Here is a 23,828-nt window from a genome sequence, read left to right on the forward strand (position 1 = left end):
TCAATATATCACTATATTCTATTTAATTACATTGAACGACATTCTTTGGCTGATGTGAGGCATATAGGTGACACATATGTGTTAGGTTTTCAGGCAAAATCATATAAATATCGGAGCTTGCAGACAAATCCTAGTTTCTCAGTGGTAATTACGACTTGGATGTTGACGTTTTTTGTTTTGCTTTGGGTTTTTTTAAACAGCTTTATTGAAACAAGTATGCAACAAGTTTACAGCACCTTGTGTATACAAATTGAGTCTACAATCACAAACACACCAGGGGGACTAAATGTTGTAATAAAGTAGTTAAATAAATATCCTGTAGAGCTTACAGTGTTTATATGTTTTAACAGCTTTTTTGTTTGTACATTCAGATATAGAAGAAATATACATATGATATATACATATATATATATATATATATATATATATATATATATATATATATATATATATATATATATATATATATATATATATATATTGTTTGATATGGACAGTCAGCTCTGAAAAGTTTGGCTTTTTGCTTTAAGAATTTGGATTTGTGAATAATAAAATTTGTTCAAAATAGTAATCAAATTAAACAGAGATTCACACACAGTTATATTCAGTGAATCCAAACAATACATTTTTTCAAAGTAATAAAAAATGAGGGTAGATATGATCAGTAATACATAATGACAATTTACCCCACAGCTTTGTATGTGGGCAGCCCAAATATACAAGCGTTTTTCTGAGCTCCCAACAACAGGTACAACTAACATCAGTGTCTTTAATCTAATAATGATTAGTTGGATAAAAACCCTGACGCATTTTAAGGGATCTCTCTTTGACTTTGTAAGTCAAAAGACTTAGATGTTGTCGTGAACGTTTTTTACGTGTCGGAATATCACAATCAACGATTACTTCGACGTGACCTGAACGCGGCATTTGGTACAACTTCCTCCTTCTCCTGCGCAAACTCACATCGTCGTAGAATGCGGATTTCGAAGCTAACAAGAGTAGCTAGCCATTAAGCTAAAAACAAGGTTCTTGTTGTTACGCTTCAAACGGGTAAAATGTCTAAAACACACTCACAACCCCCGTCATCTTCGGCAGCGACGACCACCGGGGGACCCTCCTCGTCCTCTTCGTCTTCGCCCGCTGGGGGCTCGACATCTCCCGCGACCGTGTTGAACGTACAGCCCGAGAAACCTCAACATTACACGTACGTAGCTAGCTGCATATAGCAAACCCTAGCTAATGTGTTATTGGGGGGAAAAAATAAGTGAGTAATAAGCTTGGTGTCGTTTTAAGTTACTGAATCAAGCGTATTCTGTGATAATGTGGATATTAACTGCTGCAGGCCTAACATTACTCACTGACACTAGCCATATCTTATAAGCTTTGATGCACAGCAAGATTCAAGGTAGTTGTTTTTTAACATATAGACTCACTGCTAATTTAGGGGAATTATACATTAGCGCTTTTGATGGGAGAGGTTCATCATAGCAGTAAAATATAAGGTAAGACAGATAGAGAGATAGATAGATTTATTTGACAACAGTAAAAGTACATGCCAACCTGCAGTCACTCAGTCCTGATATACAATTAAATTATCGAGAATAAAACACAATAAAGCTAAAAGGTTAGATCCATTGTAGTCCTCTAAGGGGAAGAGGGGGTAGGATGGCAGATATTCAAGCCTGGAGAAGTGATAACTACAGGAAAGCATATTGAATGTACTGTGGATAAATATGAAAACACTTTTGCTTTGTGCATGCTTAAAGTCAATGTTCAATACAAGAATGATGTTGTCAACGCTCTCTTCTTTGTTGCTTCTCTCTCGTCAGATATCTGAAAGAGTTCAGAACAGAGCAGTGCCCCCTGTTCGTACAGCACAAATGTACACAGCACCGGCCTTTTTCCTGTTTCTACTGGCACTTCCTGAACCAACGACGCCGCAGGCCCATCCGCAGACGGGACGGGACCTTCAACTACAGCCCAGATGTTTACTGCACCAAATATGATGAGGGAACAGGCACATGTCCTGATGGAGATGAGTGAGTGCAACTGAGATTTCAGTGTGACTGTGCTTCACGTCTTTACATGTTTATGGGTCACTGACACCTAAATAAACATGCTTGAAACATAACTCGGATATCTCTGTAAAGGAGAAGTGCTGATTTTATACTGAATTTGCATAACTAACCACACTGCATCTGGGGAGACTACAACAGCGATTTTTGAACAGCTGTGTAAAGTCTTTAAAGTTTGTACCGTGTTATATGTACTGAATTAAACCACAGAGGAAGAAATTGTTCTGCATTTTGATGGAAACGACATAGATCTCATGTTTTTGGAGGTTTACAGAAGCCTCTTATCTATCTGCTACCCAAAACATCGACCACATCTCATCCGTAGCATTTGTAAGCTTTCGCTCATGTGAAAAAAGGTCTTTTGTTATGCGGTGACCTGCACATTCAGGGTTTAAAGTAGTGAAGTAGTCATACTTGAGGATACACCCTATCAACAATTGTAAGTCAAGTTGAACATCTTGGAAGAATAGTGTCTGGTGCATAATTGTCACAGTTTGCATTAGCAACTGAACAACAGCACACCTCAACATCTCTCACACTGTGGATCTCTTTAGACTGAAATGTGCTGAACCATTATGGTCTTCATAAAAGCCCCTTGGGGACATTTATACAGACAAAAAGAATGTAAATGTGAAGGCTGGAAGTAGATTCAGGGTCAAACAGGGATGTCTTTGATACATGCTAATGAACCACTTTGAGGCACACTAAGTGAACTATTGAGACTATTCCTCTGTCACTTTTCATCTCAATATGGCTTGTAGCCATCGTTACACAGAGAGGGAAAACATAGAGAACTTTCTGATATAAGTACATTTTTAAGTCATAGGGAAAGAACACATAGATAAGCACATATATGTCTAATAAAGTAAAAGTTTAGCTGCTAGAAAGGTTCAATTCTTTAAGTGTGATTTTTGTGCAAATGCTATAAACTTGCAGTGTTGTCCAGTAAAACCAGTGCACAACTAGTGTGTTGGATCCTTGCAAATAACTTATAGTATTTCATTGAGTACCAATGTTTTATGCATGGTTCTGTTGTACCTCACAAAGCAATTGTTACTTGGTAGTTTGGTGGTTGCATAACTGGTTTATTGTAAATTATAGATTTTACTACACCCCCAACATTTATAAAAAAAATCTGAGTCTGAGTAATTCCACCCCTGTCTTTTATATAAAAAACAAGTGTGTTTCATCCTTATTGGTTAAATAGTGTAGTTTTCAGTATTTGCCTTATTGCCTTAAAACAACTGTATGTCTTTATGTTGTGTAATTTTTTTCTGTGTTTTCCAGATGCTCATTTCTACATCGGACAGCGGGGGACACAGAGCGCAGATACCACCTCCGCTACTATAAAACGGGCTCATGTATCCATGAAACAGATGCGAAAGGACACTGCAGCAAGAACGGCTCCCACTGTGCCTTTGCACACGGATCACACGACTTGCGCAGCCCTGTTTATGACATCAGGTGCACAAAATAAAACTTTTTAAACATACAGCTGTCTTTTCACATAAGTTTTCGCGCGTAAACGTTTGTGCTGTAGGAGTTTACAATGTCTCTTGACGCTGTGAATTTTTGCAGGGAAGTGCAGGTGATGGAGTCTCAAGGCGGCTCGGGACCCACAGAGGGAGGCGGAGGAGACGGACAGTCAGGGCAGGCAGCAAGTACTGCCCTCATAGAGAAGATTCTGAGTGAGGAACCGCGCTGGCAAGGTAAATCCCTGTTACAGCAATCTACACAATGCTTTCATCTCCAGTTTTCATCGTAATTCTCATAAAACTATTAAACCTGTTTTTTATTGGCTGCAACTAAGCAGCTGGTCAGTAATAAATCTTATCTTCTTTTTTATGTGTTTACTATGTTATGTAATGACTATGAGGAATTTTCCAAATAGTACACAGGGAAGCCGTATATCATCGATGATACTTTTTATTATGTATACTTTGGCATTGGTGCTTATCAGTAATTCATAAGCACACAAACGCAGTAACAGTCCCTCTGCTGTTGCTGTGTTTGGAGGATCTCCAATCAGTTTATTGTCAAATATCTCGATCTAAAGTCTCTACCAGCTGTCATCATCTGCCTGCCTCATTGTCTCCTGTGTGTCTGTCTTCTAACTCTTTAGATAACAACTATGTGCTGTCCCACTACAAGACAGAACTCTGTAAGAAACCACCTCGTCTGTGCCGTCAAGGTTACGCCTGTCCATATTATCATAACAGCAAAGACAGGAGGCGCAGCCCACACAAGCACAAATACAGGTGTTCTATTATATCATTTAAAAAGAACAGATTTTGTTTTCGTTCAGTCATTAATGTGTTTAAAAAAAAAAAATGTTCGCTTGTTCTTGCCGCCACAGAGCGTTGCCATGTCCGGCCGTGAAACAGAGCGAGGAATGGGGAGATCCCAGTAAATGTGAAGGGGCAGAGGGATGTCAGTATTGCCACACAAGAACAGAACAACAGTTCCACCCAGAGGTTTGTTAGTTTCAGCAGAGAGCTTACAGACCAAGACCAGGCTTCACAGGACATGATTATGATTGTGTGTTGATTTGTTATTTTGTCACAGATCTATAAATCCACAAAGTGTAATGACATGCAGCAGTGTGGCAGCTGTCCCAGAGGGCCCTTCTGTGCCTTTGCTCATGTTGAAAGTAAGTCCCCATGACACATCCCCATGCACCACTTAAAAAAAAACATCTCTCGATACATTTAGCATTGTATTTATTATATTTTTCTCCTTTTTAAACCTCCTCCAGAGCCTTTTGTACCTGAGGAACCATCATTCTCCATGCCCAGCTCTCCCCCACCCCCCAGACCTCCAGATCCCCTTCCTTCCCAGGAGGCTTCTTCAAGTCCAAGCGGACACAACATGGGGCATGGGTCTGTCGCAGACCCCTTCTCCCCCTCTGTTGGGTCATGTGTAGCAGAGCATGGACTGCTGGGTAGTGTTCTGTCTCTGTGTGAGGACATGAGTGCCGGAGCAGAGCCTTTGTCTCCTTGGGCAGGAGAGGGAGGGTACGGCAGGGCGCCTGGATTTGAGAGGGAGGATCAGGTGAGATGGACAGAGGAATGAAAAGGGGAAGTGGGTATTATCAGATACTTAAAATCATGTCTTGACGTAACTTCTTAAAATACACTTTTACAATGTAAATAGTGATATAAATAAGTGCTTGTTGGATTTGCTTTGTCTGCGTGTTTTGACGTCATCACCATATTGTTTGTGGTTTCAGGCCAAGCAGAGGAGTTTTGCTCTAGAGCAGCGCCACAGAGAAATAGCAACAGCACAAAGCAAACAGGTGGAACTACTACATATTTACAAATTTATAAGTGTTTTTTTTGAATACATTCTTATCTAACATTCTACATACTTTCATCTAGTCCACATATTTTCTTCAGGAAACATACTTTAGTTGTGAGTGATGTAATCTTGCTGCAGGGAGAATAAGAATAAAGTGGCATTTGTTTCTCTTATGACCGAATTCTGTCTCCTTCAGGACTTGTTGTTGGGTTTGCCGGTGGGCAGCCCTTTGAGTCTGTCTTCCAGCATCCCCTCAAGTCTGGCTGCCACCCCGCCCAGCCCTGCCCCTCTCGGACACCTGGGAACCAGCATCTCGTCAGGCATGAACGCTAACGCCCTGCCTTTTTACCCCACTAGTGAGACAGTAGAGTCAGTTGTTGGTAAGTCAAGATGTACAATTTTCTGAATCTACATTACAAGTCATAGTGACTATGAAGATGTAGAGTAACTGTGAATGTAAATTGTGTGCGTTATAGAGTCAGCCCTGGATGATCTTGACCTGAATGACTTTGGTGTGTCAGCGTTGGAGAGGAGCTTAGAGAGCAGCTCTGCTCTGCCCAGTGTGGGAGTTATGCTGGGTATTATAAAGACATAAGCATGAACACACAGAATTGTCTACAATATACATATAAAAGCATTTACTGTATCTAGCAACATGAAGTTTTACATGAACACACATAAGAGCTCATAACTGTTTGTCTCTTTGGCCTTTATAGGAGGTAGTCAGCTTCAGAGCTCTGCCCCAGTCAACATCCCAGGATCCTTCAGCAGCTCTGCTCCTTTCAGCTCCCCTTCACCCTCTCCCCCAATCAGGCCACACGCTTCACCATTCTTTTCTACTCACCTGTCACAACCTAGCCAATCAGAGAGCTCCTTCCTTGGACCATCTCATAGCTCTTTAGGTTCGTGGAATTTAATCCAAGAAATCAAGTGGTGTAGTGGGAGATAATTGGATTTTACTTACATGTAATCTCTCCTTTGAAGGTCTGAATGGTATGAGCAGTAATATCTGGGAGCACTTTCCATCAGGCCAGGGTTCTCCTGGTACACCCCCCACCCTGCTGCCCTCTGGTCCCTGTGCAGAGACTCCCAGGCTCAAACAAGAGCTGGAGGAGGCTCACAGGACACTGAAGCATTGGGGTCACAGCTGGAGACACACAGCTCAGGTAGGTAGGTAGTGGTGTATGTGTGTGCGTGCATGTCTGTAAAAGGGCTGTTTGTGTTTGATTTAGTGCAGTTACTTGCATGTTCATGCATAATGCAACGACTGTGGAAATTATTCTCAGTTTTCAACGGATACTCTGTATTCGGCCTCCTTTGTCTTGTAGTCGTGGGCCGCACTGAAAGCAGATGCAGAGGAGTCTCGTGCCCATGCAGCACGGTTAGCCATGGAGGCAGAGAGAGCCAGGCAGGCTGAGGAGGAAGCGCAGAGACAGGCCTCTCTCCTGCAGGAGGCGCTGGAGAGCTTAAGGAGTGGAGACAACCCCCATCTAGCACTGCACCAACTCCAGCTACTGCACCGACTGCCTTTGGAGTCAGTTCTCAGTCTGCAGGCTCAGCTCTGTAGCTGTCTACACGCCGTGGAACAGGTAATAACACAAACTCAAAACCTATATGTACTTCAGTCAATCTGAGGTCCTGTATGGTAAAACCTGGCAAACCTAAACGTATATTGGCCCAACATGGTGTGTTCTGCTTAAATTGTTTTCCTAAGAATCCACATTTCATTTATACATGTCAACAATAGCATTCTAGCCAATCAGTGCCCATCAGCTGCACATTTTTTAATGAATGTTAAGTAGGTTTTTTTTTTATTTGTGTGGTGTATGAAATGCCAGAAATATGACAAATGCTCATCACAAGATTCCTGAGCACAATGTGTTGCCTTCAAGTTGCTTCAAGTTTTTTTTTGGAAAAAAAATGGACACAACTGTAGAAAAAACAATATTCTGTATGGCACACACTCACACTAGCACCTGAATTTTCATGTTTTCCTTGTTTTCCTTTTTTTTCCTCTCTGTTTTCCTTCTGAGTTTTAGTTTTACTTAGATCTCAATTAGTGGTTAACCTCATGTATGCTCCTCTAAATCATCATTCTTCAGTTTAAGAGGTCTCAAAACATTCCTCTGTGTTTACCAAGGTGGTGTACAGGAAACAGAGACAGTGCTGTGTGACGTGTGGAGAGCAGGGATCAGTGTCCCTGCCCTGTGGTCATGGACTACAGTGTGAGAGCTGCTCCACTTCTACAGAGTGCCCACTTTGCCCCGAACAAACGCTGGAGCAGCAGCTCTCCTGACCTCACAGTCGGGTCGCACCACCATGGACCATTGCAGATTCCAGACCAGTCAGTCCTGATTCCACAGATACCAGCCTTGGATCTTAACCGCCATTCGAAATCATGTCGAAGTCATTTTATAATATGGTAACAACACAAGCACTGATCTGGTTTTGTACTTTTACAATGATGTTTACTGATAAATGACCTTAGTGAGCACTGGTCAGAAAGTAAGAGCTCTTAATGTGGAATTTAGGATTAATAATTTTTTCCAGTGTTTCCACTGGAACACCAGTAAAATTTACTAGTCAATGCTCTTGACCAGCAACACTGTTTTTTACCCCACTTCTCGATTTGTGAAAATAACCATAAGAGCAGCTGTTATTTCTTCTCTTACCATAACTATGAAACATTCACATAAATAGTTCTCAATTATATTTTGTTCTCGTTTTAAAACATGAGCTCACCCTAAAGAAAACATCTCTGGACCTATCTCTCCATCTGGGTAGTTTCAGTGTGATTTGCTGAGGTTTGAAGATGTCCGCTGCCAGAGTAGTTCAACAAAGGTCAATGACATTTGGTTTATCGGCACTTAAAGCTCCAAAACATTTCATATAAAAGTTCAACAGCAAGGTCTCCAGAAATCAAGAGACAGTTACTTATGATGACCCACAGTCCCCATAAACCATGTAGTCCTCATTAGGAGCCGTTTAACTAAGAAGTAGTTTCAACCAAAGTACACCCACTAACTGTATATGCCACATAGAGCATGGTCTCCTTGACTGAGGCATAGCTACGTGATGCTTGGTGGGCTGTTAGTATCAGTGAGCCACACACAGCCACATCAGGGTATTATGAGTATCTGTATCATAATTTCTGGAAAGATGTGAATTAAGTGCCAGAAAAGATCTCAAACTGTCTAAATGGATGGATGACACGGCAAGTGAGCAGATTTTTTATTTTTATTTTTGAGGGTGATCATCAGTCTTAACAAAATCAACAGGTCTGACTGAAAACAGTTAAAGGGCATACTTCGTTTCATCCAGACAGTGATCCTATATTGCTACAGCCAAAGGGGGTCGTCATACCAGTATGCTGGTAGCGCTTATCTAGATTATATTGAATTTGTTGTTTAATTTTTTTTTCATAGTTTTTTTTTTTTAGCAAAAGAAATTTAAAATTGTCAATTACTGTTCAGTAATAACAGAAAATATTTAAAAAATTTTGTACTATTTGTTAAAATTTATAACAGATGGCCTCTGTTAAAGCACTCAGGTTTTCTCTAATATTCTTCTGCATAAACTGGAAGAGGAAAGCATGTTAACACAATCAAGGCAAATGTACTCAGTCAACTTGTGTAGTCTTTGAAATTACATATTTTTTATTTTTACTTACGCTTTTCATGTTAAATGTACACTTTTTGTTAAAACCGGCCCTTTAGCTATGTTTAAAATCAATGTGTGACAGGTTTCTCTGCCAAAATTTTTACATTTGTAGTAATCTTTGACATTTCACAGTGTGTCAAATGTAGTCTAATATATGTGTGTATATGTATGTATGTATATATATATATATATACATATACATATACACACACACACACACACACACACATAGTTAAGTGATGTCATACTTATCTCTTGCACTGATTAGACAAAGCATCAGGAAACAGACAGCTAAAAGGTGTGTGAGGTTCATATGCAGGTGTGAAAGTGTTCATGATCACTGTGATGGTCTCTTGTAAACCCATGCTCAGCATACTGTACACACACAACTCATCCAATATCAGTGTTTCCTTCTGAGTGGAATTTTTGTTTGTTTTTTGGTACAGATCATTAAAACAAATTGTATATTTTTGGAGGAAGGAATTGTCTGAGTGTGTCTGTTACGGTTGAATCCCCTCCAGGGACTGTTTCTCTCTCTGTCTTCGCTTCTTCACAAAGGCCTGTGCGTCCCGCTCTCCTTTCCGGGACTCCAATAACTTCAGAATGCTGTCGTCTGAAAAATGTACACAGACACAAGTTAAGGATTTGCAGGAAAGTCATATTGGCACTTTGAAATTGCTATTTTAGTGACATCAAAATCAGACACAAAATATGCAGTATAGTTAAAAGTAGACCACAAGTAATATCCCAACAGATTTTTTTATTGAAGCTACCGGTATGGGATATCTTTGCAACAATATTGCAAATCATAAAATCTGACAATTTTCCTACCAATTAAAAGTCCAGATTGGGAGCACATGCTAAAAAAAACTCAAAGGCTACTTTTCTAGGTAGCACATACAATATGTTGCCACGGTTTTATAATTTATCTGATTCAAGGTTGGATTACCAACTGGACAAAGGAGGCAACTGCCACAAGGCCCCAGAACCCTAAAAAGTCCCAGGCTTACTGTGTCTCAATGGGTTTGTGCTAATTTAATTGAAAAATAACTTTGGAATATGCACAACTAAAGCACAATATCGAGACATGATACAGGCCTTAAAGCAGCATTAATTGATTTTTTTCATCCACTTGGGGGCAGCAGAACAAGCTGAAAACACAGTTAGCAAATGGCTTTGGTCTCCACTTATGAGAGAAATAAATGGGTCTTTAGCTGATAAATTCTCTGCTATGGTGACCAGCTAGTCACTAACTTTATCTGTCTGAGTGCCGTTGGGTGCTGGGCAGGTAGCGTACAGTTAGTTGCTTTATCGGATGGTTTTCACCGAAAATAGCTGCTTGTTGCTGCTGGAAATGAGGTTGATGAGTGTTGTGAGACTGAATTAAAACTAAACCTAACGGCCATAAAACAAAAACAATAAGCTCAAAGACGCCAATAGGAGCTGAGGGGAACTTCAGGTCCGGTGAAAATTCTTTGTGGGTTCATCGCTATGAGTGACCCCTTTCACATTACACGTCATTTGATCCATTGTTAATGCAAAAATATTCATTAGTGCAGCTTCAAAGTAGGTCATGCCCACAATAACAATGTACACTGCACAGACTGGGAAGATTGGTGTAGGCTGACAGGGCCCCAGCAGCTAATTTTTGCCCCATGCCCTGATTCAAACTAAAAACTTAAACTTGTTTTTCCTGTCTGAACCCACTGACAGATCATACCATTAGGTTTAGGATGCATCAGAGGCAGGCGGATCTGAGCGGGGGTGGCATCTGGCTGTGAACCAAGTTTATCCGCTGCTGCCTCCCTTCCTCCAGCAACTCCTGGTATCGATTTGAGGGACAGGAAGGCCTCGCCTTCAAAGTCATCTGTCCTCAAGGTGTCATGATCCAGAACCGTCACCATCAGGCAAGCCCCTGAAGCCTGGCACTGATCTAGTGAAACCATGCTGTGATATGAAGGAGACAGAGAGCAGAGGATGGAGGTAAAAGAGGTTAAAACATCTAGAAAGAGGATGAAATCTGATACCTGAGAAAGAAAATTGACTAAACTTACAACTCAAAGGTCTCATCAAAAAGGGGATTGAGATCACAGCTTTTGATCTGAGTAGTGCGAGGCTCCACCTCAGGAAAGATGTGTTGAGGCTCCAGACACAGCTGCACAAACGGGTCGCTTAAACCTGCCAAAAGCATCAGGCACTAGGTTAGTGGGAAAGATCTCATAGCAATGGGCGTTTTGTGTTTATGTATCTATGGTTGTGGTTGTTCTGTGAAGGCTCACCATTAGAGTCCATTGGTAAGAGGTTGACTGCATTCAACACCTCAACTCTGAGTTTTTGATCTGATCTCCTGTAGGATGTGAGGAGGGTTACCGCACCGTATTTCTCTCCGCCGTGCACTTTCTGTTGTGTATGGAGGGAAGCAGAAACATAGTTTGAACAAATGCACTTCAATAAGTTTACACGTTTCTCCAACTGGAACATGAAGTAGGTGGATGTCTCACCTGCTCCCATATTTTCCTTTCAAGGAACTTCTCCACAAGCTGACTGCTGCTCAGAGAGTGGTGAGTCAGGTGAGCTTTGAGAGTCTGGACAGACAGGAGAAAGATTTCATTGTTAATTGTATGTTTTCACTCTGCCTTTTGCCGCTTTTCTCAAACTATTTCACTTCGGTCTGAGTGAGTGAAAACATGTAATCCCTAAGTTTCTCACCTTGTACTCATCAGAGTGGAGTGTCTGCAGAGGAAGTCCATTTCCCTCAGCATGGAAGCACTGCTCCAGGCACTGAAATACACAACAAAAAAATTTAATGCAACATTAGGCTGAGTCTTCAGCCATGCTAGCACTACTGTGAGGCTGTAATCAGTCACAGTGATGTGTTGAATTAAATGTTAACATCAGTGTAACATGCTTCCTGTGGCAATGTTACATCCGTGATGCTAAAATGCTGATGTTTAGAAGGAAATATTTATGAGATTCACCATTTTTGTCAAATGTTAGCATGCTAACACTTAGGTTGTTGGAAACGTTATTAGTTTTGCAGGTATCTGGTCATCCTCTGAGTACCATGAACGAGTGTACTGAATTTGGCAATTGCAAATGGCAATTCATCCAATAGTTATTAATCCCAGAAGGTCTGAGGTTTGACTGTTAAGACAATGAAACTGGTTCGTTAAATCATGGTAAGTCAGTGCAAATAATTCAGTCTCATCAGCTAATTACATGAATTTTAAAAGCACTTTTAAAGTCTCTGAGCTGACACACGTTCTAATTTGCTATAAATACAGTGTTCTGCCCTGGTAGTCAAGTTAACCATATGGCTGAGGACTGACCTGCAGTGTATACAGCAGTCTTTGGCAGTACACCATGAGCCCCTCTTGCTGTGGATGCTTAGTAGCCACCTGGTAGAGGATCATCACTGAGTTATTCCACAAAGGGGTCAGGAGACTGAACAAAGGAGAAAAAACAATAAGGTGATGCAAAACAGCAACATTATCTTTACAAAACAAATTAAAAATGTATAAAACATGGAGCCATTAGAGATGAAGGCGATAGACAAGGTGATAATAAAGCCTAGAACCTGTTGAAGTTCTCTTGAACCAGGTTTTCATTCATATACTGCAGCTCTTGCTCCAGATAGCGCATGAGAGGGGCTGCAGCCTAAAACAGAGGAGGCTGGATATCAGGCAAACATAACAGGCATCTGTATCTGTAGTAAAACACAAGTAGTGATGGTCACTTACATCCTCTGTGGACTTGGAGGGAATCCTCCGCCTGGTTGCCATGCTTTTGACATGAGTCTCAATGTCTGTATTCAGCTTGAGAGACATACAGAAAGAGGGGTGATGTTGAAGGTTTTTAAGTATATAATCATTTAATTTTCAATAAAGGTGATTTATTAATGATCAAATTCCCCCACGTGTACACACCTTCTTCCCCAGAGTGTCTAAAGCGGAGCGGATCTCTCGTCCGAGGATGCTCTGTGCTTGCTGAAGCTGAGATGGCAGCGTGTTGTGAAACTGGCTTTCCTGTATGACATGATGGGTCCGCTCCCGAAGACCTGCCCAGTTCAGCTGTGTAGGAAGCCGGGTCAGGACAGTCCGTAAGTGTTCCAGGTCATTCACTACCACACACAGCTGTAGAGAGAAGTGGGAAATTTGAGATTCCTGTGGATTATGTAGCACCAGAAATATTTCTGAGTGAAGTCTTTTCTCCTGTCTGTGCTCACCATGTTGATAGCACAGCCGTGGTCAGAGTTCTCAGAGAGTACCCTGACCCTCTCCTTCAGGGTGTGACAGTAGTTCACCACAATCTTACACACATCCTGAAAACACACAGAGAAGGAAGGTAGACCACAGCCAACTACCAGCAATCCGTTTATTTAGTGAGTTGAATGTCTGATTACAACCATGTTAATGGCAGCATACTGTACCTCTGTGATTTTGACCATGAGCATGAAGGCCTCCTCAGGGTCAGGCCAGGACAGCTGCTCCCACAACTGGCAAATGGGCTGGATACATGCCACCAGGTCCACTGCTGAGGAACTGTGTTTTATGGGCACTGTACCAGACTGCAGGGGCTGTAGCTGAGAGGAGAGTTTAAAATATATAATGATAATACTCTCTGTGGATGAAATAAACAATGTCCATTATAGAAATGCACTAAAACATAAGTGTTACCTGGTCCACCTGCACAGCCCTCTCCACCCTGTCCTGAGTGGTGCTGAACGCCTGGTTCAGCCAGTAAGGCAGAGCGTCTCTGAAGTCTTCGTGGAAGTTTATTAGCTCGAGTAATCCCCTGAAACAACAGACAAACTCCTGACCTTCTGTGCCATCACAAACATTTTGATGGTTTTTAGTAGGCGGGGTGGTAGTGTTTCCCTGGTTGGAGTTGTATGCTGTAGAGCAGTGATGCCCAACTGAGGATTCTTGTACCCCAGGGTGTACTTCTAATTCCAAATACATTTAAAAATTGGTGTGATGCAATCTGTGGTAACTTTAACAATAACTAGTAAGCTACCCAACCGACTGCAAGAGGCCGACTGCACAGTGCACACACCTCCCTCTACTAACCCGAGTTACTTATAATACCTTAAAGTCAAAGTAAATAACAGTTGAAATAATTTGCTAAAGGTAATGGATAAATTGTTGATATGTGTTAGCTAAAAGTAATAGCTTCTGCCACTCCAAGGGGTAGTAGGAAACCAAACTGACCTAAACAATTCAAATTGCATAAAAAACTTATTGTGACAATATCAACCTTTATGTAGTATTAACATCCACTTTAAAATTAATTGAAACAACTACATTGGGAATACAATGGGTGCAGTGTATGGAGGGGTATTTGAGCTGATCTCATAGGGATGTTAGGCTCCGTCAGACAAAAAAGATTTGGGACCCACTGCCATAGAGTGTTTTGTGGATGATTTCTGACCTTTTCTGTAAGAATGCCTTGTCTTTGTGGATGGCCTGCAGGCTCCGGTAAACGGGGAACAGGCTGTTGGCTAGAGGCTGCTCCATCTGACCCTCAATCAGGGATAAGGTTGCCCTCACTTCTTTAGCAAGCTATGCAGGAGAGGAGAGGAAAACTGATGAAGTGAGGTGACATGAGAAAAATACAAGACTGGAAATTCTCAAACAGTTCCACTTACCAGTGAGTCATACTTATGATAGACTACAGTGAACACATCCACTTGCACAGCACTATGAGACCGAGAAAGAAACACATTCATTATTACAAGAATGAAAAATATTCCTCATGAAGTTTGGTTTGCTACTATCTGTTGACACCTGCACTTTCTTCAAATACGTCTTTTGAAGTAGCTTTGAATTTTCTTACCTGACAAATACTCTGTTCCAGACATCCTTGTTGTGTTTTACATCTTCCTGCACCTCCCCAATCAACCTGGAGAGGGCGTTCACAATCTCCGACATGTCCTGTATGTCAGCATAGTGCAAAAATAACATGACATGATTACTGTGAAATAAAATGGAGAAGCCTCAATTCCAACTTCACAGTGAAGGCTCTCTTTACCTTAGTCATTGGCTGATGTAAACCTTTTTTGATGGTAAACCACTCATGTGTACCTGTCTGAAATAAAAAGCCAGATCATAAGTAATTCACAACCTATGATATGCCTGCAGGATGTAACAACCTTATCGGTATGATTACTGACCTGTATGGCCTCATTGATTTCATCATGCAGCTCAAACTGAGCTGGGTTCAGTTTCTGAAACGCCCGAGTCTTACAGATCTGGACCAAGATTCTGAAAAAATGTATTGCACAATCTATTAATTAAAATACAACGGTTATGTCAGAAAACAAAAATACAGCATAAATAAATATATAACAAGGTGTACCTGAGCAGGGTGTGTAGTTTCGGAGTAGCTTTGGGAGTTGGGGGGAAGATGTCTCTGTATTTGGACACAAGACATAGTCCGTACTGCAGGAAACCATGAAGAGAATCCCCAAGTTCCTGTTTCTGTTCACAAAGTGCAAAACCTTCTTCAATACTCATCTGTGCTTAAAGACAAACTCCTGATTTCTGTTTAACATTTTAATACAGTAAGCAGTGATTTCTGGCATTGATGAGCTTTCTACAGACAAAAACGCATTTGACTATTGTGCAAGATCGATAGGTTTTTGATCACTGAGCAAGAACTAACTGCATCTCGTGATGGAAGGTTGCACTGAGTAAAACGTTCATACCTGTTGGTATGGCAGCTCCTGCTGATGCCAGTGGTACTCTATACTGGTGAGCTGCTGGAACAGCACAGAAGAGTCCACCTCTAGGCTCTGGTACAGTTTACTGTAAGCCACCCACTTCCTGTCAGGGGTACACACAACCGCAAACGTAATCAGAAGTGCAACAGAAAGGCAACATGGTACACACACATTGTAGTAGTAATATATTAATATATAGGATAAGATATTGATATATATCACAATATTGGCAAGTGTATCCACAAATCCCATGTAAAATAATAATAGATTTGATTTCATTTGTTTGGAATAACTAATTTGGACAACATTATTTTGTGAGACTATAGCACAATATGTTCATATCACCAATATACAATACTAGTGAAAGCTGCTAAATTATAAGGAAACAGTGGCACACTCTCATCTAATCTGCTAGATGTTATACTGGTGCTTACGCCAGGTCCTGAAGAAAAGGTGAGAGGTCATTCTGTGTGGCATAAAGCTCGAGCAGAGTCTGAGCCTCGCCACACAGCTCCCCTTTCCACGGAGCAGAGCTCTGAGGGGACGAAACAAGATTGGGGAGATTAGTACTAAGAATCAGAAATTTCAGAGATTATCAGAGATAAAAATTTGACTAAGAATAAACTTGTCCTTTACCTGTTGCTGGGAGATGTAAGACTGAACAAACTGCTGCAGAATCCCACAGTAGCTTGTGTAAGCACTTTGACCATTGCTCAGCGTCTTGTCTCTCTGTCAGTCACACAATACATACAATACCAGTCAAAAGTTTGGACACACCAATGAGAAAGTGTCTCAAAATCTGTCCCTAACACATGTCTATACAATTATACATGTGAATGTCATGAAAAGTTATTAAAGTGTCATTAGAGTAACTATAGATGTGTTGTGGCCATGAATTCCACTTCCCGTTTAAGACCACCACAAGGTATTTCATTGGTGTAATCAACAGAATGCACATTTCCTTCTTTGTTTTGTCCTAACACCATCTTATATATGACCAGAAAATGCAATTTCTGTAGAAATTGCGTGTGATTGCTGAAAGCGGATTCAGATTGCATAACTGGAAGCTGAAGAGTATTGAAAACTATACCAAGATTAAAATTAGCTGTGGATGGAATTGAGCCTACACCCTCATGTTTATAAGACAGACATGCTATGCATTGAGCTAACATGTCTCACAGTAATTCTAGGCCAGATTTTGGTATTTAGTCTGTCAATTGCATGAAATTGACCAAAAAGTAGTTCAGTTCAGCTCAGCTCAGCAAGCAGATTGACATCAGCTGTGCACGCCTGCATCCTTCGACTCTACTGAGTTCTGCCCTAAGCAGGACTTGAACTCACAGTCTTTGGATCTAAAAATAATTCAGAAGTATCATGAACTTAAACCACTGGACTACTCAGACAAGATCTGTGACACATGAGAATGAATAATATGTGTAAAAAGTGTTTGAAGGAAGCGAGAATCTGTAAGTTTAAGAAACCGGAGTGAGAGGAGACATACATCCTGCAGACTGTATTGCAGTCAATGAGAACATGACAGGGACTCTCTATCAATTAAGGTTCAGATCTCAAAAACTATAAGTCCTATGTGAAATGTATTTACATTTTGAGAGAGAGGAGGCTTGTGGCAACATACTGAGGCAAGATATGTGCTTGAGGAGTTAAAATTGTGGGAGTGACAGCAGTTTAGAAAAACATTTCTGGTCTAAAATTATCTGTGCTCTCCACTGTGTCTGATCACATGACACACTGGTGAGACCTGAAAAAGTCTGAAAAACCCCTGATTTTGGGCTTAAATTGCTGAAAAACTACAAAAGATATCACTAAACAATCTGATAACTTTGAAAGTCAAAGTTATCAGAATGTGAACATTTTACAGTTTGAATGGTGTCTGTACGATAAGGGACTTCCGAGCTGTTGAGTGTCAAAGTGACCAAGGTTCCAACTCAGTTGGACGGTTCGTCCCATAGACTGCCATTATCAATTTTAATGTTTTAAAAAATTATATAAAATCGCTGAAACATGTTACATTTCAGAAAAATACAAGCACACATCTGCTGAATGAGTTGCACAGGTTGACAGTTGAATGGTTTTTATAGCACAAAGTATGCAGCAGTTGAAACGCGGCTGTGATTGCTTCCAGCAATCACACAAATATATAAAATATATAAAACTCAGAGAATGTCACAGGATGGATATCAGCATGTACCGCTTTATGGATAAACTTGAGATTCAGGTGGCACTGGCCGCGATCAGGATACGTCTCTGTTCTTGGCTCCAGATAGTACCAGGTGTCTTCTGTGCAGTGGAGATCCTAAAGTGAGATGATAAGAATGGATTTGAGATCAGGAAGACAGTGAAGAAGACGAAAGCATTTGTCAAGTTTGTACATTTACTACCTGTAGTTTTAGGACAACGTTTCCCAAAAAGTCATCTGTGCCTTTCTCCTTTTTGGCCTCCTTGATCATCCTAAAAAAAAACAAAATTCAAAGATTGACACATTTGCTTTGCTCTGTCATCTGTTTGAATTTGAATCCGAAAGAGAGTATAGTACCTTCTTAAGCTATTAAAGTTGGTTTTGAAGTCCTCCAGTTTCTGAGTGAGTGAAACCTCTTCGTCCTTATCCCTGAAATGACAATGGCACAAAAAAGGCAAATGTAATGAATGATGATAATAACGATGGTTTCAAAGCAGACAAAGTGGAGCTCTGGATGTTTTTCTCACCACATCTCAAGGTGGAAGCTGGCACCAACAATGTCTTCAAACTCTCTAAAGAAAAAGAAATAAAACAAAATAAATCAATAAAGAAATGCAAGTTTCAACCGAATGTTTGGGACATTAACACATATTTAGACTCACAGTATAAATGTTTGGTTCCAGATGGGGTTCAGAGTCTGCTTCTTTACGTCTGTCTGGCAAATTTTCTCATCTGATGCAACGTCCTTTACAACAGATTTACAAGGTTTTGATCTGGCTCGGCGTGTCCGATTCTCTTCTTCATCCTCCAGTATGATCAGCAGGCAGTATGGGTCACTAAAACCTGCTCAAAAACACCAGAAATCTGTGGTCATTTCATAATTCAGAGGTAGGGTTATGGTTAGGGTTAGGGGAGATTACTCCACAGAAAGGTGTGGCAAAAATCAAAGACCACACAGGGCTGACAAGAAGTGAAAGTGAGGGACAAAATGTCCACATGAGAACAGAAAATCACATGAAACATGAACAACAACATGAATAAAGAGGAATATTACCAAGGTAGTGAAACACTTCCGTATCTTAGTTTCATATGAAAAAAAAGAAGTTTCCTGCAGGGAGTCAGTCCAAACCTATTCCATTTAGGTGGAAATAAACTGGCAATGTTTTCATAGGATGGACAGGAAGTATCATTGCTCTGGGAAATAAATGTGCACAGTCCACTTCTTTCCTACTATATGCAAACATATGAAAATCTTTCAGTGAGAAATAATAAATAGATAAAATAGATTCTTCAGCCATGCTATAGCGCCTACCACTATGCTAATGCTAACATCAGCATGACAATATGCTCACAATGATAATGCTAACATGCTGATATTTAGAGGGTGATGTTTACCATGTTCACCATTATTGATAAGCATCTTAACATACAAACATGCTAAACAACGCTAACCACAAAGAAGGCTGAGGCTTACTTTGGTCATAAACAAAAGTGTTGGGCAAAATTAAATTTTGACCTGATCATGGTGCTAGATCACCAAAGTTATAATGGGTGTCTGTAACAGTTTTTAAATGCATCCTTCCAGTAGTTGTTGAGACATTTCACTATCTACCTAAAAATGTCAACCAGCTTTTGGCACAAAATGAATAGTCACCAAAGTCATTAGGATTCATCGCCAAGGAACTATGAATGTCTGTGCAAAATTGTATGCCAATGTGTCAGAGAGATGTTGAGTTATTTCACTGATAGGAGAAAACTTTTGGATTATGGCGCTAGATGAAAAGTCACGGATTCACAAGTCATTATGATTTATCCTGCACTAAATTTCATGGCAATCCATCTAACAGTAGTCAAAACATGTTACTCGAAATCAAAACTTTTTAACCTCATGGGGGCACTAGAGGAAGAAATGTCAGGGGATCACCAAAGTCATTAGGATTCATCATTTTGGACCATTGGGTCGGGTCAGTATGACATGAACCAACCAATTGATGAACCAACTGACCGAAATGACCATCCCTAGAGACATGCAGCTAGTGTGACTGAAAAGGTATATCTTCACATAAAAGTATATTAAGATGAGTCCCAGTCATTGCATCAATGAAGATGTCAATTGTTTGTTCTGAAAAGTCAAAGCAAGAACTCACCACTGATATCTTTTCCCAGGATCCCCTTGGCTTCCTTTACTGTGGCCATCAGACAGTATACAGGTGACTGTAAGGTTCAAACAGTTTTTTAAATACATTGGTACTCAAAAAAGCCATTTTGTGCTGCGTCAGAAATGCAGATGACACAATTTCTGCCACTGCTAGACTAAATGGAAGGCAGTGGAAAGTCAAGATTGCTGGTATGATTACTATAAATAGATATTAGGGGGCTCTAAAGGCGCATTTATTGAAACAAACATGCTGACTTCCTTTTCTCACCTCTGTGCTCTGTACTTTCTCCATCATACTGTTGTGCTCTGAATCTGTCATTGTGAAAGCCTTGTAGACAGGACAGACAGAGTGAGACAAAACAAAATCTCTGTCAACAGTCATAGACCAACACAGTAGGGGAATTATTGGTCGTGTTAGGTGTGAAGTGGAAGTTTTTACCTCTTTGATATACTGGTGAAGCTGGCTATCTGTGAAGACCTCATCTGATGATGGTTTACCCATCTTGTGTGCGATAGTGTACAACAGTTCCTTATACAGAGGCTTCAGCTTTAAACAGGAATAAACAAAGTAAGAATTCAGCTGGAAAAAAAAGCTTCATTTCTTGTAAAGTACAGCGCATTAATAATGATACCTCCTGCTCTTTGTGTCTTTGTGCTTTCTCTTCAGGGTTTTCATCTTCCTTAAAATCCTGAAGGAAACAAGCAAATCTGTGATTCTGTTTGATGCATGTAGCAAATGAAGATATTCCTAGTTTAAATTTGAGGTGCTTGAAGGTCAGGGAGTGTCACCTACCCTCCTGTCTCGCATTTTCCTCGTCTGCCCCAGTTTACGTGCATGGCCGGGTGAAAGCTGTCAAGAGAAAAACGGAAAAAGGCAAAAGATGACATGACATAATAGATACTTAGAGGACAGTACCACTCTCTTTGCATGTTGTGGCTCATTTACTACAAAGGCTGAATACTTTACATCACTGTTGACTATTGCAAACCATGCTTTGGTGTTTCAAATTTGTGAATATATTTTTCCTATTTTCTAAACATCCATTGATTTCCATTCATGTCCATGCAATATAAAATTTTGTTGGTAGACCATCATAGTGAACGATGGAAGGAGATGAAGATATACTCCGGTGAATTATTGCAGTTTTGTGGGGATTTGCAAGATTATTAAGAGGCCTGAATTTTAGTCCCCAGTTACAAAAACGTCGGATCTTAAACTTCCCATACTGCAACTCAGTGTCTTCACTCACACCCTCGCTGCCTGGCAAGCGTCCCTGTCTTTCAAACTCACACAGTCAGTTATAGATTTGTGGTCACCAAGCCCAAGCTGAGATGACGTCTGACGACATTATTAGATTGTTATCTGCACGCAAATCACACAATGAGAATGAAAACTAAAAAAAAAATCAATACAGACATGTTTGCTGTGATGGATTACATAAGTCAAAGGAGTCTATTAGCAGCAATGTCAGCCTGACTAAAGAAGGGAATTAGGACAGCACACCTAGTCAACTGATTTTAATTTGAATTGCCACACAGATGTTTCAGGCCAGGCGCCCTTCCTCAGTGTGTATACTGGAAATCAATGTCAGCCTGACTGAAATATTTCAACTATTGGATGGATTGTTGTGAATATTGGTACAGATATCCATGGCCTAAAGAGGACAAATCCTAATGGCTTTGATGACTTTTAAATTAGTGCCATAATCAGGTCAAAAATTTCACGTATCCAGTGAAATATTTCAACATCCACTAGATTATTTGTCACAGAATTGTGTTAAGACAATCACGGTTCTCAGATGATTAGTGCCTTCATCAAATCAAAATTTACATTTGTCCAATACTTTGGTTTATGACCTAAAATCTTCAAGACATTCCCATCAGTCTTAGCTGTACTTTGTGTTTAGTGCTAAGTAGTTACTGCTAAAGATGGTGAACGTGGTAGACATTATACAGTACATGCTAAACATCAGCATGTTATCATGGCTGTAGACTCTTAGTAATCATTCCAAAAATGAAAGGAAACCAATAGATGAGTGTTAAGTAGTAAAAATAAGGAGTTACGATGTTAAAAAAAAACTGGTTTGGTCCATTAAGACAAATCTGCAACAAGAAATTCAGGAGAAATAACACAAAGCTACTACTAGCAGCTGATGTGTTTTACCTGTTTGTGTCTTGGTAAGCCATCTTCCTGAAATACAAAAGACAAAGATGGTTAAGAATGTTTAAATACAGGGATATATAATATCACAGATAATAATACAGATAATGATGTCAGAGTAAATAGTTCAATAAAGTCAAACTGATACAAACAGATATTTATAGGCGACCACATCTCATCATCAGTTATGAATGGGCAAAGAGACCTTGAAATACCTAATATAAAACAAAAGTGAGACTCATGTTTTTGATTTCTGTTATTTTGGTTGTCTCTGTAAGGGACTTCCTCTATTGCTGATAATGGAACTGACTTGGAGGCAAGAATGAGGCAACCCACTCAATATTCAAACCGAAGAAATTCACCTGAAATAGAATCACTAATTAGCCTAACCCATCCTAAAAATAGGTACACATGCAAATACACCTGTTGTCAACATCGCACACACAATTATTTTCATATGTTTGCATACAGTTGAAATGTTGCAAAACTCTGTAAAGATACTGTGTTCAAAGCATGTCTCAATGAAGCTCACAAATAGGAAAAAAAAGTTTCCTCTAAATGTGTTGACTGACAACAACTGCTACATACGCAGATACAGAAATACACTGTATAGCCATCTTGCCTGTCAAATATGTTTCACTCTCTGCATCATGTGATATAAGCATATGTCCAGAACAACTCTGAATCACAGTCAAAACATCTTAAAATAGCCATTTGGAAAGCATGACTCTCTGGAAACAGTTTTTAACACCACTGTAACTCATCTGACAATTTTAGGATTGGGGGATTTTTTTTTTTGTCACAAAGATAATGAAAAATCTTAAAGGACTGAAAATCTGTTTGTAAATGATTATAACAAAACCTACAAAACAAAAAGACGGTTTCATATTTGACAACAATATCGGTTTTGTCATCACTAGATTGCCATAAAAACTAGGTGGTTAGTAACTGGCAGAGAGCCAAAATGCAACAAAAAGAGTATTATTTTATCATATAACAACACACTCCAGTGCAGTGTGGATCCTTACCTGTTCAGGTGTTTGCAGTCGATTGTCTCCTGTCCTGGTGAGCTCACTTTGATCTGACATAATGACGCTAATATTTGACTCACACATACATTGACACTACACTGCTATCTGGTAAGCTGGCGTGCTCTCTCTGTGTGAGATAGGGAAGCTGCGTGTGTGATGTGTGTCGATGAAGTATCTCACAGCAGCCGGAAGTCATCACTTCCTGTAGAAGGTGGTAACATCAAAAACTGTGACTTACTACTTTTTCTTCATCTAGTGCCCTACATTGTGCCTGAATACAAAACACCACCTCTGTTCCACTCTCCTTCTCTTTTCAAACAGACCTCAACCTCCTTAGTTTGTTTGCACACACACACACACACACACACACATACACTGGTACTCAAAGCAAAAACTCTATAACTAACTGGCTACTGGGTTGTAATTGCTGATGCTCAAGCGTACTACTATTATTTTAATGTTAGTATATTACCATGGATCCTATGGTAAACCAAAACCCACAGTGAAATCTCACATGTCGCATCATTA

General features: G+C 40.2%; 2 protein-coding genes across 3 annotated transcripts; one reads left to right on the top strand and one right to left on the bottom strand.

The window, feature by feature from the left end:
* The first annotated feature begins 814 nt into the window (after positions 1-814).
* On the top strand, positions 815-8,963 carry unk (unk zinc finger). 2 transcript variants are annotated; one of them, XM_044337853.1, is made up of 15 exons: positions 823-1,204; positions 1,830-2,039; positions 3,363-3,539; positions 3,654-3,784; positions 4,198-4,333; positions 4,432-4,549; positions 4,641-4,725; positions 4,831-5,126; positions 5,305-5,370; positions 5,569-5,752; positions 5,849-5,950; positions 6,089-6,274; positions 6,357-6,538; positions 6,701-6,961; positions 7,513-8,963. In XM_044337853.1, the coding sequence occupies exons 1-15, from the start codon at positions 1,056-1,058 to the stop codon at positions 7,666-7,668; spliced, it is 2,439 nt and encodes an 812-aa protein (XP_044193788.1). In that variant the 5' UTR covers positions 823-1,055; the 3' UTR covers positions 7,669-8,963. The 2 variants fall into 2 exon arrangements, with proteins under 2 accessions (XP_044193789.1, XP_044193788.1); XM_044337854.1 differs by lacking the exon at positions 7,513-8,963 and having other exon boundaries at positions 815-1,204; positions 6,357-6,542; positions 6,701-6,894.
* unc13d (unc-13 homolog D (C. elegans)) lies at positions 8,596-23,480 on the bottom strand. Its single transcript, XM_044337852.1, has 34 exons — positions 23,298-23,480; positions 22,273-22,299; positions 20,902-20,958; positions 20,741-20,797; positions 20,548-20,655; positions 20,377-20,436; positions 20,098-20,164; positions 18,613-18,793; positions 18,478-18,522; positions 18,308-18,379; positions 18,153-18,222; positions 17,963-18,067; positions 16,390-16,482; positions 16,188-16,288; positions 15,739-15,856; positions 15,390-15,511; positions 15,205-15,295; positions 15,063-15,119; positions 14,868-14,965; positions 14,680-14,731; positions 14,463-14,593; positions 13,709-13,826; positions 13,462-13,614; positions 13,258-13,353; positions 12,959-13,165; positions 12,773-12,847; positions 12,610-12,689; positions 12,362-12,476; positions 11,742-11,813; positions 11,534-11,617; positions 11,312-11,432; positions 11,087-11,210; positions 10,753-10,979; positions 8,596-9,645 (listed from the first exon to the last, which is right to left on the bottom strand). The coding sequence occupies exons 1-34, from the start codon at positions 23,382-23,384 to the stop codon at positions 9,533-9,535; spliced, it is 3,384 nt and encodes a 1,127-aa protein (XP_044193787.1). The 5' UTR covers positions 23,385-23,480; the 3' UTR covers positions 8,596-9,532.
* Positions 23,481-23,828: the final 348 nt, after the last annotated feature.

The sequence above is a fragment of the Thunnus albacares genome, chromosome 20 (genome assembly GCF_914725855.1).
Source record: "Thunnus albacares chromosome 20, fThuAlb1.1, whole genome shotgun sequence".
Classification (NCBI taxonomy): Eukaryota; Metazoa; Chordata; class Actinopteri; order Scombriformes; family Scombridae; genus Thunnus; species Thunnus albacares.

Excerpts from the sequence above, each read along its gene's own strand:
- unk (XM_044337853.1), top strand. The coding sequence starts at position 1,056 with ATGTCTAAAACACACTCACAACCCCCGTCATCTTCGGCAGCGACGACC. Across the intron at positions 1,205-1,829 it reads GAGAAACCTCAACATTACAC|ATATCTGAAAGAGTTCAGAA; the intron begins GTACGTAGCTAG and ends CTCTCTCGTCAG. Across the intron at positions 5,371-5,568 it reads CAACAGCACAAAGCAAACAG|GACTTGTTGTTGGGTTTGCC; the intron begins GTGGAACTACTA and ends TGTCTCCTTCAG.
- unc13d (XM_044337852.1), bottom strand. The coding sequence starts at position 23,384 with ATGTGTGAGTCAAATATTAGCGTCATTATGTCAGATCAAAGTGAGCTC. Across the intron at positions 18,523-18,612 it reads TGGAACCAAACATTTATACT|AGAGTTTGAAGACATTGTTG; the intron begins GTGAGTCTAAAT and ends CTTTTTCTTTAG. Across the intron at positions 12,477-12,609 it reads GTTCAAGAGAACTTCAACAG|TCTCCTGACCCCTTTGTGGA; the intron begins GTTCTAGGCTTT and ends TCCTTTGTTCAG.